Source organism: Arvicola amphibius, chromosome X (genome assembly GCF_903992535.2).
Source record: "Arvicola amphibius chromosome X, mArvAmp1.2, whole genome shotgun sequence".
In the NCBI taxonomy this organism is placed as follows: Eukaryota; Metazoa; Chordata; class Mammalia; order Rodentia; family Cricetidae; genus Arvicola; species Arvicola amphibius.
The window spans coordinates 118,922,306-118,939,872 of NC_052065.1; the positions used below are offsets into that span (position 1 = coordinate 118,922,306).

Genomic DNA, 17,567 nt, shown 5'->3' on the forward strand with positions numbered 1-17,567 from the left:
TTTTGAGGCTAGAAGTGGGGATCAGATCACCTGAAACTGGAGTAATAGACAATTGTGAGCTGCCCTGTGGGCACTGGGAACTGAACCCAGATCCATTGCAAGATCAGCAAGTGTTCTTAACTGATGAGCTATCTCTTCAGTCCCATATGGTGGATTCTTATTTTGAAGTGTAATATGCATAAGGAAGATTCTTTATAGAACTTTTCAGTTGGAGTTCATAACTAGTTTTTGCCCTTTCTAAGAATGCAAGGAAAAATATCTTCCTACATTTTCTTCCAATCCACTTATAGTTTTATTTTTTACATTTAGATTTTAATCCATCTGGAATTTATTTTTATGCATGGCATGAGGTAGGGACCATGCTTTATTTTTTCTCAAATGGATAAGTAATTGATCAAACACCATTTGTTGAATAATTCATCTTTTAATTACTGACTCAAAATACCATCTTTGTCATATACTAAATTGTCATATGTTTTTGGGTCTGTTTCTGGATTTTACTTGGTTCCTTTAACTTTTTGTCAATCACTGTGTTGGTTGACACAAGGTAATTGCTGTATCTTTATAGTACTCATTACTGTCCCAATAGAACAAGGCCAAGCTCTTTTATTCATCTGTTTTCATCCAAATTAGTTATTCCCACCAGCTATAGCGAGTGTTAAGTGCTATCCTTTGAAACCCCTATTAGGGTTTCTGCTCATTTCTATGAGAGCAGAAAGTGAGAACCTAAGAAGTATGTTATAACAGACTAGTTTATACCTGGTTTCTCAGTTCTGAAGATGACTTGGATATGGGCTGGACTTTTAGGGGGAACCCTAAGGGTTGGATGTGACCCAGACCAACTCCTTCCTTGTGTGACTCACAGGAATGTTAGAGGGCCAGAAGCAGACACCTGCCATGCTAATAAAATGTCCTTTGTGACTGAGAAGTGCCTGATTGATGATGATAGCTATAATATTCCACTCAGAAATGCATGTACTCTATTTTTAGGACTCTCCAGAACATAAAAAACCAGTAATGGCCAATTAGGATTTTTAATTTTTACTAATCTATATGTGCAATTTACATAGTCATTCATTCTAGAAACCTAATTCTTATAATTCATTTAATTTAGAATACCATAATGTTGTGGCCACTAGATAGCTAACTTCTTAAATCTTGTAGCTTACATAAAATAATTTGAGAAGTTTGTATGTACACAAGAATATGCCTATAAATGATTCAGATTTTTTTTAATTTAGAATGATCAGTCAACAGGGGACATAAAAGTTATTGGTGGAGATGATCTCTCAACTTTAACTGGAAAGGTATGTATCTTGAAGGGGAAGGGAAGAATCTTTTTTTATACCAAGAATCAATTAAATTAATAACTGTGCTGTCAATCACAAACTCAGAGGTACTTTATTAGTATAAGATAAGCAAGTGTTGCTTAACTCTTGGAAAGTACCTTATGTAGCTTAATATTATCCCCTGGACTGTATAGCCAAATGATTGCAGAATCTAACATTAACCCCAAAAATCCATATTGCTAATTCTTTCTGTAATACTTCTTTGGAATCTAATTTGGGATCCTTCAGAAAATACAAATAGGGAGAAAGAAAGACAATCTTTTTCCTCTTCCTCCTCCTCCTCTTCCTCCTCCTCTTCTTCCTCCTTCTCCTCCTCTTCCTCTTCTTCCTCCTCCTCCTCCTTCTCCTCCTCTTCCTCCTCCTCCACCATCTCCACCATCACCTCCTCCTTCTTTCTTCTTCCTTTTTTTTTGAGACAGGGTTTTTCTGTAGCTTTGGAGCCTGTCCTGGAACTAGCTCTTGTAGACCAGGTTGGCCTTGAACTCACAGAGATCTGCCTGCCTTTGCCTCCCAAGTGCTGGGATTAAAGGTGTGCGCCATCACAGTCCTGTGGGGTTTTTTGTTTGTTGTTGTTTTTGTTTCTTTTTTTTTGTTTAAGACAGGGTTTCTCTGTAGCTTTGGAGCCTGCCCTAGAACTCACTCCATAGACCAGGCTGGCCTCAAACTCAGAGATCCCCTGTCTCTGCCTCCCAAGTGCTGGGATTAAAGGCTTGCACCACCATTGCCTGAACAAAAGGCAGTCTTTAAAAAAAATATTCACGTGTAGTTTTATTTTTAAGGTGTGTGTGTAGTGTCTGCCAGTATGCAAGCCTGTATGTGCAGACAGAAGCCAGAAGAAGGTGTTAGATTTGTCAGAACTGTAATTACAGGCATTTGCAGGATACCCTGCTTGTTTATATGGGTGCTGGGATCTTAGCTCCATTCCTTATGATTGTGCATCAAGCACTCTTCACATTCTTTTTTTTAAATATTTATTTATTATGTATACAATACTCTGTGTGTGTGTATGCCTGCAGGCCAGAAGAGGACACCAGACCCCATTACAGATGGTTGTGAGCCACCATGTGGTTGCTGGGAATTGAACTCAGGACCTTTGGAAGAGCAGGCAATGCTCTTAACCTCTGAGCCATTTCTCCAGCCCCATTCTTCACATTCTTAACCACTGAACTATTCCTCTAGCCCCCACTTATATCTTTAAAGGAATAGAAAATCAGTATTGTATGGTGTCTGAAAGTGTAAGTTGTGGAATCTGATAGTGTTGATTAAAAACCTGCCTTAGCATTTCCTAACTCTGTGACCTTGGGGAGGATGTTTAACCCTATACACCTCAGAAGCAGGTAGAGCTAAAATGTTAGTGGTAGCTATCTCAGAGTTAAAAGGCTTAAGTGATATAATAATAGAGCTATTACAGCAGTTTCTGGTAAATAAATATTTTAACATTGGTTTATTTCTGTGTGTGTGTGTGTGTGTGTGAGAGAGAGAGAGAGAGAGAGAGAGAGAGAGAGAGAGAGAGAGAGAGAGAGAGAGAGAGAGAGAGAGAGAAATGTACATGAGTGTGTGGAGGTCAGAGGACAACTTATAGGAGTCAGTTCTCTGCTTTCAGCATGTAGGTTCAGGGAATTGTGTTCACGTTATGAGACAGACTTGGCACCAAGTGCCTTTTGTTGTTTTGAGACAGTCTCACTTTGTATTCCATACCATCCTGACATCTCATATGTAAGCCATGCTGGCCTTGAATTCGTGGTGATCCTCCTGCCTCAGCTTTCCAAGTGCTGGGATTGCAAGCATGAGCCACTGTACTGGATTGAATATGTTTTCTAAACTGCTAGTTATTGTTTACTTTCAGACACCATACCATGTATAAATGTATTACTTTGGTAAATTTCACAGTAATCTGGTGAGGGAAGTTATTCCCAGTCTGCAGATCAGGAAATTAATCAATAGAGTTACAGTTTGAAAAGTTACTTGGGGGCTGGAGAGATGGCTCAGTGGTTAAGAGCATTGCCTGCTCTTTCAAAGGTCCTGAGTTCGATTCCCAGCAACCACATGGTGGCTCACAACCATCTGTAATGGGGTCTGGTGCCCTCTTCTGGCCTGCAGACATACACACAGACAGAATATTGTATACATAATAAATAAATAAGTAAATATATTTTAAAAAAAAGAAAAGTTACTTGGGATTATAAAATGAAAACTATCTCACAATCTCAAAGTCACACAACAAGGAAGTAGAAGAGTTTGAATGCAGACACCAAAGCTCTTCCTTTAGCTTTTAGATTTTAGCTTTTAGATTTTAGTACTCTCTGTTTACTTCGCTGAAAATCTGTAGGGGAACTTTAACATAAAACATTTGTGAAATTCTATAGTCCTGTCCTGTATTGGGGTCATGCCAAACTAATTCTGCCATCAGTGGTGTTTGGAAACTTCAGAGGAGAGGTTGTAATCTGTTGGTTCTTTTTCTCTCCTGTCCATTTGGTGTACAACTGCCAGACCTCCTCCTGTTTCATCGTGCTTTGTCCATATTTAGAAGCCATTCGAAACCTGCACTTCTATAATCAGTTTTCAGTGCTGGAAGGGGCCTAGCCTTCAAGGCCTGTGTGATTTACTTTGACCTTGTCTTTTTCACCTAATGACTCTGTCCCACTACACAGTTCCATGATCTTAAACAGATCTTTGCTTCTAAAATAACTTTTTATGGCAGTCACAGTAGATTCTGTTTATTGTAGAAAAAAATCAAGGAATAAAAATTAAGCGGAGTTAAATCTTGGTGATGAGATTATGGGTTTATTTGAAAATTTTTCTTTTACAGAAATTTATGTGTGTGCAAGTACAGGTACATATAAATAGTTTCACATTAATTTATACTTGAGAATATTTGCTTTAGATCCAAAATCTACCTTTATTCAAATCATTCCTCTTGTGCTTGTCTTTGTTGACTACTTTAGGTAGGTTGTTTGACTCCTGAGCCTCATTGTTTTCATTATTAAGTAGACATGTAGCAACTTAACATAAAATAGACTCTCGGTGGTAGCATTTCTCATTTTCTCTATTGGCGCAATAATCTAGAACAGTTTTGTATTGATTGGACAAATTTTTGATCTTTCTGGACTTTGTTGATTTGTATAAGCTGTCTTATGCTAAAATCTATAGTTAGGGTCCAGCAAGATGTCTTGGGGTGAAGGAAGACACTTGCCACTTAGCCTGGTGACCTGGGTTAAATAGCTCTGACCTCCATATTCCAGCTGTTACAACTTCCCTAATGAAGCATAAAATAAATGTAAAGAATTAAAATATGTACTTACGACTCAACCACGGGTATTTAGTATTAGACACAAGATTGGAATTCAGTAATTCTGTCTCTGTCCCAGAAGCCCATGCTGTTTACCAGTCTATAATTCTATAATACTGCAGCAGCTATCACTGCTGCTGTGAACCACTTATTTATGGGACTGGTATCTTTCAAATGTTCAAGGTAGGGAACTAGGGAAGCAATTTCTGACTCATGAGTTAACTATATATTCAGTTTTGCTAAAGATTTGCATCTTATGTTTATTATTTCATGTAATCCTCATAGTTGCCCTGTAAGAGAGTCATCATACCCTTTCCATATAGAAGGATGTTGACGTTTAGTCACTATTAGGTGACAGAACCACAATTTGAATAAATCAGTGTGATTCATTTGCTCTGTACTCTGTGCCTCTAGATTACCCCAAATTTTTAATGTCTGTTTTATTTTCTATGCATATCCTGAGCTTTACTTTAAAGTGACTTTTTAATTGTCTATAGAATAGGTTGCAGTTGTGAATTGCTTTCCAGAAGTTCTGGGTTAACCTTGCTTGATTCTATTCTTAGACTCATGCAGGACTGTGAGATACTGCCTTCTATGATAAACTGCTTTGAGACATGGACATATTAGAAGTTTTTCTTGCTTACAATTTATTTTTAATGCATAGGCTATGATTCTCCAAACTTTGATTTTCATACCCAGTCACAAAACAGTTTTTCAAGGATTTACCCACAGCATATGTATTTGTAAATTATGTATGAGTTTTGGTAGTAATTTATGTTGTAAAGTACTTAACACTATAGGTTAAGTAAGATGAAGTATGTCTGTAGTTACTTTTCTATTGCTTTGAAGACCCACCATGACCAAGGCAACTTATAAAAGAAAACATTTAATTGGGAGCATGGTTACAGTTTCAGAGGGTGTGTCTATGAGCATCCTGGGGGGTGGGGTGGGAACGTGGTGACATGCTGACAGCATGACACTGGAGCAGTAACTGAGAGCTTGTATTTTATCTGCAAATTGGATGCAGAGAATACTAAAGACTGGGACTGGCATGGACTTTTGAAACATCAGGGCCCACTCCCAGTGACACACACCCGCCAACAAAGCCACACTGACTAATCTTTCCCAAAGCAAACATTCAAATGTAAGAGCCTATGGGGGGCATTCTCATTCAAACCACCACAAGGTGAAAGGGTCAGATTTTCATGAAACCCAGTAGATAACTATATATTCTACCTTGATAACCACTAGCTTAGAATAATATGGAGGACATTAAAATTCTAATGTTATGGTTGTTTGACAGAGTGCATTGAGAGCTATAGATGAACAGTATAGAATAAATCTGTGCAGTGAGTATTGTAGGCATGTGAAATGCTGCCTTGTTCTTTCAACTAGCATAAACACAGAAAGTGGGGTGAGTGAGGACCCAGGCAGGGTAAATCACAACTGTAATCTTAACATTCAGTAGACTAAAACAGGAATGTTGCTGCCAGTTTGAGTCCAGAGTTGGCTACATAAAGAGTTCTAGGCCAGCCTGGGCTACAGAGTAAAAGGAAAGAATAACATAACTATGTTTTTATTATGAGGTCTATATAAATTCTAAGTAAACTGAAAATACATTAATATACTGATTTAAAACAATGTAGCTATTCAGATAAATCATAGCATAGTGTAAGAAACACAGTTGGAGGCCAGAGTTGACTACATAATGAGTTCTAGGCCAGCCTGGGAAAGAGAAGAATGGATTGGAATGAGTTTAGGGGTTTATGGTAAGAAGAAGTGTTGGTATTTTTCTTTAGTGTAGTCCCTCAGATATGTGTGCAACCATTCTAGTTTTAGCTTGATGTGAAAATAAAATACTAATTGCATTCTCAGTTATGTTAAATACCTGATTTTGGGAGGCATTTGTACAGATTGCAGTTCTTGGAATATTAGAGTCAAGATACATAAAAGGCCAGCTGGTTCAGGTTTCTCAGTTTACATGTGGGACACTGAGATCCAGAGAAATTTCACAAGTTGTCAAAGATCTTGTGTTAAGGATTAAAAGCTTTTTTATATAAAATATGAACATACGGGTCAAATATTCTTTATGAAAGATTTAATATTAAGGACATCTAAGTTTTAATAGCACACTTGTTTCAAGTAGGATTCAGTATAATCAAATAATTATAAACAAGAGTTTGGGTAATTTCTTAAGAGTTTGTTATATGATTTCACTGATAATTGGAAATATATCTTACTTCATGTACTAACTTTCTTTTCTCTTTTTCTTCTAGAATGTCTTGATTGTTGAAGTAAGTTCTGCATTTACTTTTAATATGCTGTTTAAAATTTTCTAAATTAGCATGTATAGTAATAAAGGTAAGCCAGGGATAAAAATCTTTTGTTTTAATGAGGAACTTGTGTTTTCTAAAGACAAAGAGAAGTCATGTACAGTATGACATGCCTGGAATCGCACATACTTAGGAGGCTCTTGAATTCCGCTTAGGTTAGCCTGGGTTACATAATAAGTTTGAAACCAGAGAGTCCTTGTTTTTAAAAACAACAAAATAACAATAACAAAAGCACAAACAAAAAAGGATAAGTGATATTATTTGCTGCTCATGAAAAAGTTACACACTTTCTTTTGGTTTTTATTTTTTCTTTTAAAACTAGCTATAACTATATAGAGGAGTATGTGTATATATGTGATTTACTATCCTACATTTTATTTTAAGAAGCATCATAAGATTCTTATTTCATCTTAAATAATATGAGTATCAAATATTCTTATAAAATATTTATAGTTCATGTGTTATTTTCTGTTTGCTATTATGCCCTTGAGTATTTTGTATATAGTATCAGTAAAGTTTATCCAGTGCTCACTTTGCCAGTTAACTACAGTAAATGATGTAGAAACAAGCACAGGAAGGGCAAACAGATTGCCAAGTTACCAGGCAGTGAGTGGAGTAAGACTCAAACCATCACTTTCTGAAGCCCATTGCTTTTCAGTGTGATCCCTAAAAACCAAAAGCATCAACCAAAAACATACTGATGAAAACCAGCGAGCTTTTCTTGAGCAAACCTTGAGCTGATTCTGATGCATGCTAAGCTTTAAGAACCATCGATTTACTCTGCAGTCACTTTCTTATTAAGACCTTCTTTGCCCATCCTACATAAAATCTTACATTTCCATGTCAGCTTTCTATCCCTTTGAATACTTTTTTACTTATCATTGTCTAACAGCCTACACACATACCCCTTTATTTTTGTGGCCTCCCTATTTCATATCTGTCTGCCTTACTGAACTCTGTATACCTGTTGGGGATCATCCTTCTACCTTGACGCTAATCCTCAATTCTTCAGTAAACATTTTAATAGGTTTTCCAATGTGGTTCCAGAATACATAACCAACCTTGTTTCTATTATTTTTCATTTTCTTTATACTTTCTACATTTCCAGAACATTTTCTATCATTTTTCTGCCCCTAGTTGCTTACTCGTTTTTGTAATCTCTTTGTTTATTCCTGCTTTTTGTAATATTTATTTTTGTGCATGTGTTTTGTGTGTCTTGAGTGTATATCATGTATGTGCAAGTATGCATGCCTGTGCACAGATACAGAGACCAGAGAGGATGTGTGCCCTTTCTGTTGCACTGTCTATTCATTTGAGACAGGGTCTCTCTCTGAATCTGGGGCTCGCATTTTCTTATATATGCTAGAAGCCAGCAAACTCCAGCAATCCTCCCACCTCTTGCCTTCTCAGACCTGGGTTGCATCTGGGAGCAAGATGCCTGGTTTTTATGTGAGTACTGAGGTCCAAACTCCAGTTCTCATGATTACACAGCTAGTATACTTAACCACCGAGCCACCTCTCCAGCCCGTATTTTTTTTTTAACAAAGGAAATTTTATTTCTTTGTTTTTATGTGTGGTGCTAGGAATCAAACCCAGAGCATGCTAAACAAATGTTCTACCATTAGGCTTTACCCTCAGTTCTTTGTTTTGTTTTTTGTTTGTTTGAAAAAGAGGTAGCTAAAAAGCCCAGGCTAGACTCTTAACTCCCATCTGCCTGCCTGCACCTCCCAAGTCAAGTGCTGGAATTACAGGCATCTACCATCATCTTCCCTTCCCTCCCTCTCTTTCCCTTATTTCATCTCTGCTCCCTCCTTCCTTCTATCCTTCCTTCATTCCTTCAGCAGACTCTTTGTGTACAGTTCAAGATGGCTTTTTTTTTATGACACTAGGTCTTAGTGTAGCCTCATCTGGACTGGGTCTCACAGTGTGGACCAGGATGCCCTTCCTCTGCCTTCTGAATGCTACCATTACAGTTGTGTGTCACCATACCTGGCCTCCAAGCTGGCTTTGAACCCATTGTGTAACCTGTGCTGACTTTGGACTCATGCTTCTCACATGATAGAATTACAGGTGTATACCACCAATGTTCAATTAGTATTTCTTTTCTAAATTTTTTTCTCTTTATTTAGTTCTTTGAGAATTTAGTGCAATGCATTTTGATTATGTTCACTCCCTCTTCCCACTCCTCCCAGATGTCCTCCCTTCCCTATCTGACCAACTTTTGTGTCTTTTTTAAAAATCTAACAGTACAGTTAGTGCTGCTTTTGGATGTGTGGCCTTCACTAGAGAGTGGTCAACCTACCAGGAGCCATGTCCTTAAAGAAAACTGACTCTTCTCTCACAGCAGCTATCAGTTGCTAATAGCTAATTCACTGAAGGCAAGACATGATGCCCATCTCCTCTCCACACTGGGATTTTGTCTGGCCTGACCCTGCACAGGTTTTATATATGCTTTCTCAACTGTGATAAGTACAATTAACTGCTATACTGTGTCAGAAAACATTGTTTCCTTGTACTTATCCACCACTTTTGGCTTTTCTTTAATGAAAAATGTTTGTTGCTAGGTGGTGGTGGTACATACCTTTAATTCCCAGCACTTGGGAGACAGAGGCAGGTGGATTTCTGTGAGTTCAAGGCCTGCCTGGTCTATTAGAGCTAGTTCCAGGACAGCTAGGGCTGTTACACAGAGAAACCCTGTCTCGAAAAACCAAAACCAAAAAACCAAGAAAACAAAAACAAAACAACAGCAAAAGTTTGTTGCCAAGTGGTAATGGCACAAGTCTTTAATCCCAGCACTTGGAAGGCAGAGGCAGGCAGGCAGATCTCCATGAGTTCAAGGCCTCCCTGGACTACAAATTGAGTTCCAAGGCAGAGAAACCTACACAGAGTGCCCGTATCTTGAAAAAGAAAAGTTTGCATGGGTGAATATGCCACAGTATGCTCATGGAGGTCAGAAGACAACCGTGTATAATAGGTTTTCTCCTTCTACCTTTTACGTGGAAACTGGGGGTTGAATTTAGGTCACTAGACTTACATGGCAAATGGCTTTCTCCACCAAGCCATCTTAGTGGCCCTTACTTATTTTTTTAAGTAATGCTATAAAAACATCTTCATTTCCCTACAGAGAAAATCAGTCCCCTTAACCTTCATTTCTTATTTCTTCCTTCACCATCTCTACTTTCTAAGATTTGTCTATTGAGGACTTATAATATAAATGGAATTACATAGTAATTGCACTTTGTGTCTGGCTTCTTTCACTTATTTTCTCTTTTTTTTAAGGTAGGGTCTCACTATGTAGCCCTGGCTTTCCTGAAACTAGCTATGTAGACAAGGCTGGCTTTGAACCATAGCAGGTGTGTACACACACACTGCACAAATAAAAATATACTCAGGATGATATAGCTCCATATAGTTCCTTGTGTGAATGTCCAAATGAGGGACAGTTTTCTCCCTGACTAATGGCCAACGGTGGCTCTCATCTACAAGATCATCCCTCATGTCCTACTACACAGACTTCTCCTAGCATGACAGCTCACTTCTTCGAAATCAGCAGGAGAATTCTCTTTTTATTCTATATCTTGTTACATTCATGGATCCCGATCACCTCCAAGAGGGAAAAGTTCTTCCAGTGTGTACTCCAGGGGCCAGTAATTTTGGTGCCCATCAGTATTCTGCCCACCACACCATAGAATAATCATTTTCACAAGTCTCTAGCCCTGATATTTCTTGTGGTTCACATTGCTTTATGGATTTTTATTTGCTTTCTGATACTGGTTTTTTTTTTTTATAGTACTCGAGATCTGTGGCCCTGCGGATCTTAAAGATGCTTTACCCCTGATAAAGTCATTTTATATAGTAAAACTTAAAACATTATACAAAATACCTTTTCTCCCAATATCAGAATTTTGGATGAAAGAGTCCCTATCTTGGAATTACAAAGAAAAAAATTCAATATACTTTTACAGAATTAAACATGGTGGTTTATGCCTGTCATCCTTGCTGTCAGGAATCTAAAGCAGGAGGATCTTGAGTTTAAGGCCACCAACATGAGCCATTTAGCTAGACTAGACCCTGTGTGAAAAGCAACAGAAATATTTGTGTATGTGTGCAGTGTTTACATGTAACATTTTTTTAAATATTTATTTATTATGTATACAATATTCTCTCTGCATGTATGCCTGAAGGCCAGAAGAGGGCACCAGAACTCATTACAGATGGTTGTGAGCCACCATGTGGTTGCTGGGAATTGAACTCAGGACCTTTGGAAGAGCAGGCAATGCTCTTAACCTCTGAGCCATCTCTCCAGCCCCTACATGTAACCATTTTAAGTCATTGTTTTTTTTACCTTGCTACACCCGTGCAATCTGGTTCTAGGACTGACATTCCCACTACTTGCTGCAAGCCAGATGGGTTACAACTTCCAGACTACCTCTGTGTGTGAATTGTTAGGTTTTTTCGTATGTGCTGAAAAAATGATGCCATTGTGCCATGGAATACCAGAACATTGGGGCTTTAATATTTTGTGTTTGTATAATGACTCGGATTTTAAAATTGTGCTGGTTTTATTTACCATTAATTGTCTCTTTTCTTTTTGAAAGGATATAATTGACACTGGTAAAACAATGCAGACTTTGCTTTCCTTGGTCAAGCAGTACAACCCCAAAATGGTTAAGGTCGCAAGGTATGTATGACATTTTAAAGTAGAATGTTTTTCTTCATTTGGAGCACTGAGTAGTTGCTTCTTTGTAAGGAGAAATGCTTTCAGCTCTCATTTTATCATTAAAAAGTAATGTGATCTTAAAACTTAGACAGCATCCTTTGTAATTTTATTGTGTGTTAATAAAGCCCTTCATTATAGTCAACTCCTTGTCTAATACAATAGACACAAGGCCTTGGATTCAGAACCATCGCAGACACTAAGCTCTCTAGATATTCAGGTCCTTCAGGAGAAAAATGTCAGAAGGGCTGGTGAGATGGCTCAGTGGGTGAAGTCAACTACTGCCAAGCCTGATAACCTGAGTTCAAACCGTAGGACCCACATGGTGAAAGGAGAGAACTGACTCCTAAAAATTTCCCTCTGACATCCATGTATATACCACGACACATGACCCCAACCCACATGCAAATAGAATAAATGTAATTTAATTTTTTGAATATCAAGAGTGTGTGCACAGAACCTATGTATATTCTCCCATATACTTTAATACCTATTACAGTGTTAATGTCATATAAATAATTATGCTGAATCATGTAGGGAAATATTTATGTTTTTAGTATAGTTAGAATGTGTGTGTGTGTGTGTTATGTGCAGTGTATAGGTGAGTACATAAGTGCACATATGTAAAGTCCAGAGCAGAACTGGATATCTTCCTCTCTTGCCTGAGACAGGGTCTCTAGCTGAGCTGTAAGTTCAAAGTTTTAGCAATGCAGGCTGTTTGAATCTATCACCCGAGCTTTTGAATCTATCTCTAACCATACAGCCATGGCCAGCTTTTCAGGTGAATACTGAAGAGGCAAACTCGGGTGCCTGTGGCTTGCAGACCAACTCGATACACAAGTTTTTAGATACAGAACTCTCACACATATATAGAGTCAAGTAACAGTTGGTTTTGCAGCCTGTTATTTATGTCAAACTTGTGCTGAGTAGCATGAGAGGATCTAGAGTCACTTTGTGAAATGGAAACCAGTGATACCAAAGGTGATACCCACAAGGGGTGGGCCCTGAACATCTGGATCTCCTGGATAAGGCATCCTGTTTTGTGTCATTGAAATTTTACAATGCCTACTTCCTTTTTCTGAAGCAGTACCACATCTTCCTTGCTATATACCTGGATGTTTGGCTTTTGCTTTTATAGTTCTTTCTATTTTTATCCTTAGTTATAGTTTGATCCTATAGCACTTGTTATCTCCACTTTACAGACGAGAATGTTGAAGCATTGGGAATTGCCCACAGACACAGAGCTAATAAGCTGTAGGGAGATGATTTGAATACAGGAAACCTACTCAGTTGATGCTTCTGTTATTTTAAGTTAGATTTTGTTGTTGCTAAAAGTAACATCATTTTTATTTTGTTGCTGTTACATTTTGCTTTGTTTTTACGTTTACAATTTCATTTTGACTTAAAAAATCTTTGACTAATCTGTGTTTTTTGTTGAAGAAAGTTTGTCTTTTTTCTTTTTTCCCCTGAATGATTGATGAACTGATTCTTAAATTTTTTTAATTACACTTATTTATTGTGGCAGGGATGTGGGCATGTGGTACATGTACTTGTGTAGGTCAGAGAACAGCCTGGGGGAGTTGATTCTCTCTACCTTGTTAGTCCTGGGTGGTGGTGGGATACAGGTTGGCAGACTTGGCAGCAATAGTCCTACCCACTGAGCCATCTCTGGTGACCAAGTAACTGGATTTTTACAAAGTCTTTTTAAAGGATCAAAGGCTATAAGAGCTGGCTCCAGGACAGGCTCCAAAGCTACAGAGAAACCCTGTTTCGAAAAACCATAAAAAGAAAGAAGGAAGGAGGGAGAGGGAGGAAGGGAGGGAAGGAAGGAAGGAAGGAAGGAAGGAAGGAAGGAAGGAAGGAAGGAAGGAAGGAAAACTACACACGTAACTACCAGAAGGCCTTGCAATTTGTGCTGAGTGCTTATTCCTAAGAAGGGAAAATACATGTTGGTAGCCATGATGGTTCACCCCTGTGATCCCAGCATTTGGAAAGTGGAGGCAGGAGGATCACATTGAATTTGAGACACGCAGCCTGAGCTTTCATGCCTGTCTCGTACCTCCCTACTTATATTTGCACATATGAATGTTCATAACATCATTTGTGATAGCCCAGAATTAGAAGCAACAAAATTTTAATAAAACTGTAGTACACCTATACCATCAAATCAGCAGTAAAGAGGAACTATTGATATACAGCAGTCCAGATGAGTCTTACTGGAGCTGTACACTTTAAGCAGTACATAAAGCAGGTGTTTTGCTCTGTTTAAACTGCTTGCTTATCTGCCCCTGTTTCGACATACCTAAAATCCCCTATTTTTCAAGGGTATTATAATAAGACACCCCCCCCAAAAGCAAAGTAATAAAACTGCATGATTCTACTTATATAACCTACTTTGAAATGGCAGTCATACAGATGAGAACAGATTAGGGGTTGCCAGGGGTTAAGGGAATATAGGAGGGAGCTTTGCATGATTCAAAGTATCTTGATTATGGTAGTGATTAGATAAATTCACATGTGATTAAAATTGCCTGAACTACACAGAAAGAGATGAATTTATATAAAATTGGTGAAATCTGCACGCAGTCACTTAGTTCATCAGTGTCTGTGTCTTGGTTTGATAATCAAGTCTCTGGGTTCAATCTCCACTGGGGGGAAAAAAAGGCTTTTTAAACGCATTTGTTTCGCAGGCTAAAGTTCCCGTTTGTGAGCCATTTATTAAAAGTCTTGATGAAAGAGCATTTCTTACCCACACCCTTTAAAGTTTAGGGGTTGGATTTCAAGGATTCTGGATCTAAATCCCTTATCTTTTCATCTTTGCTTCTTGGCACCCCCGCCCATTCATCCTACTCAGTAGCTGTGTTTCAACAGACAAGTGAGTGTTAGTATTCTACTCTTAGAAACATCTTGCCAGCTTCCAGGTAGAGATCAGTCAGGTCCTTGTCTTTGTGTGAACTCTCCATTTCTGTATTCCTATGAGTATGCAAAGCTAACCGTATTCAAAATGTAGACGGTACTACTTAAGAACACTGTTTTCTTTTGTAATGCTCGGTTGTCTTTCCATATCTCACATGTAATATTTGTAATTAACAGCTTGTTGGTGAAAAGGACCTCTCGAAGTGTTGGGTATAGGCCAGACTGTAAGTAGATGCTCTTTGGTCAGTCATTTTTCCATCTTATAACTGAAAAAATTGACTGTGAAATGTCTTAGAGTTACTTTAGAGAACATTTGTAAAGAAGGCATATTTTCAAGTATTAGATTTGAAAGTGCTATTTTCTGTATCTAAATTGTAAACTGTGATTCTTTACAGTTGTTGGATTTGAAATTCCAGACAAGTTTGTTGTTGGATATGCCCTTGACTATAATGAGTACTTCAGGGATTTGAATGTAAGTAATGCTTCTTTTTTTTTAACTCACTCTCATTTTTCAAAAACCCACATAAAAATTTAGGAAAGGGAAGAATTGTTTTCTCCCCGCACCTTGTAATTTGACCAGACCGCTGGTTCCCATTAGTCGCAAAGCTGTATGTAGTCAAGCGCTGATATCCTTAGAACTGGAACGTGGCCAGGTTAGGGTGACACTTCTTGCTGGCTGAAATAGCTGAACAGCTTTAATATACAATAACTGTCTCACTGTTACATGATAAAGATGGTCATAAACGAGAAATAAACAATTTTATTTAAATCTTGTAATTGACTCTACTTTAGATACCTGCTTCCCACTCTGGAGGCAAGAGTCCCTTAGGTGAGTTTATGAACATGGTCCAGGAATAGTTAAGACTACATGGATAGCATTATCTAAAATGCGGGTTTTATTTCATCTTTTTAAAATTACTTACCCTGAACCCTATTTTTTGGGGAGGGGTTCTTTGAGACAGGGTTTTCTGTATAGCTCTTACTGTCCTGGAACTCCCTCTGTAGATCAGGCTGACCTCAAACTCACAGAGATCCGTGTGCTTCTGCCTCTCCAGTGCTGGGATTAAAGGCGTGCAGTGCGCCACCACCTGGCTACACTGGCCCCATTTTGATATGCCTCCAATGCTCAGCTTTATATGTTTTTCAAAGTTACATAGTAAGAAAGAAAAAAAAGCACACTAATGGAACATATTTCTGCTTTGTTTTCAAAATGTGTTCTCTTCAAGTTACTGTTCCAAATTACCTTGTTTGGTAGGAACCCAGACAATGTAGTAGTATTCTCTAATGCTGTTCTTGCCTCTCCAGAATACATTTTTCTAATGTGAATTTCTTTTATTTTATAGCATGTTTGTGTCATTAGTGAGACTGGAAAAGCCAAATACAGAGCCTAAGACAAGAGTTCAAGTCGAAATCTGCAAAACATAAGGAGTCCCATTGATGTTGCCAGTCAAATTAGCAAGCATTCTAGTTCTGCGGCTATCTGCTTAGGAAAACTTTTTGCATGAACCTTATAAGAATTTTATGTTTTTTTTATTTTTAGAAATGTCAGTTGCTGCATTCTTGAAGTTTTTATTTGCACTATGAACCTATAGGCCAACTATTGGTTCTCTTTGGTAGATTGTCACTTACCTTGTGAACAAAATAAATCTCTTAAATTACCACTATTAAATAAGACTGAGATTATATGTGTAAGAAGCATTTAAAGAGAAGATATATTAGTTTTTTAATTGGTATTTTAGTTTTTATATATTCAGGAAAGAAAGATGTGATTGAATATTGTTAACTATACCACCATGTGTTTAGAACAGTCTGAAGTCATGTCAGTAACCATCTAAGAAGTTATGCTCAGTGGAGTAAACATAGGTTTCAGCAGTGTTGACTGTATTTTCCCACTTGGATTAGTTTAGTGAATCATCAACAGTTTCTTTTAAATGCAAATAAATAAATTCTAAAAAATTACCGCTTTTTGAGTTCTTTAATGTAAAAGTTCTTAAACTAAGGTCTGTCTCTTATAGAACTCTACGTGCCTATCATTTCCCTATAAATTAACTTGATACAGTTTTCCATTGGTTACCTTTTCCTTAAGTTTTAGTAGCTAATGTAACTAATCCTCACCGAATACTGTAAGTAATGGTTATCTGGTAGAAAGGTTTGGTAGATTTAGGGAAGCTCCTACCTACTTGAGATTGTAAATTACAGACACTCAGTAAGTACTATTTACTACACGTTCTTCTGTTAAAAGAACACGGCTCTTGGATTTCTGAGAGGTTGTTCAGACTGCAATTTGACCTACAAGTTTGTTTTCAGATATGTCCTGTTACCTTCTTTGTGTAGATAAAGCTTTATTAACCAAAGAACAATAACAATAAAACAATGTTTTGATTTTTGGGAGTAAGAGAAATATTTTAAGCCCAAAGTCCTATTTGCCTTTCTGCTGTAGTGAGATATGAAGTAGGGAGCTTTAAATACCAAGTAAGAACTTGCTGCGGTCACACTGGTGGGATGGATCAGCAGATAAAGGCTTGCAGGACCACCTGCATGGTGGAAGGAGAAGACCCCTGCAGGTTGTCCTCCCACCATCACAAGTGTGGCTGCACGCACCTACTAAGCTGACAAAACAAATGTGACTAAGTAAAAAAAATTGCCACAGTCCTAGAACTTCCTTGTTTATTAAAAACATTTCATTTCTGTTTTCTCATTCGTTCTTCATAGCCTGGTGTTGCCACTTGTAGTTGCAGTGTCAAGAATAACTTCTGAGCTCTTTCCTCCCTCAGGTGTCACCCCTTGAGGACCACCTGGCTACTCAAGTTAACACCCACCCCCGTCAGCTGAGCCTCCTTACTCTCCTTTATGTTGCACTGTCGCCTCTGTTGTGTTGAGGCGTGCGAGATGACCCTTTTTGTAGGTAAAACAACACAACCCTACTTGGCTCTTGGCAGTTTGAAGTGATGTAAATGAATAAC

The 17,567-nt window shown here is 38.0% G+C and overlaps 1 protein-coding gene across 1 annotated transcript in view; it reads left to right on the forward strand.

The window, feature by feature from the left end:
• Positions 1-16,563, forward strand: part of Hprt1 (hypoxanthine phosphoribosyltransferase 1) — a 36,343-nt gene extending 19,780 nt beyond the window's left edge. The window contains exons 4-9 of the mRNA XM_038316465.1: positions 1,242-1,307; positions 6,915-6,932; positions 11,570-11,652; positions 14,782-14,828; positions 15,000-15,076; positions 15,948-16,563. Of these exons, the coding sequence (XP_038172393.1) occupies positions 1,242-1,307; positions 6,915-6,932; positions 11,570-11,652; positions 14,782-14,828; positions 15,000-15,076; positions 15,948-15,995 (339 nt within the window). The 3' untranslated portion in view covers positions 15,996-16,563. The remainder of the gene's footprint in view (positions 1-1,241; positions 1,308-6,914; positions 6,933-11,569; positions 11,653-14,781; positions 14,829-14,999; positions 15,077-15,947) is intronic.
• Positions 16,564-17,567: the final 1,004 nt, after the last annotated feature.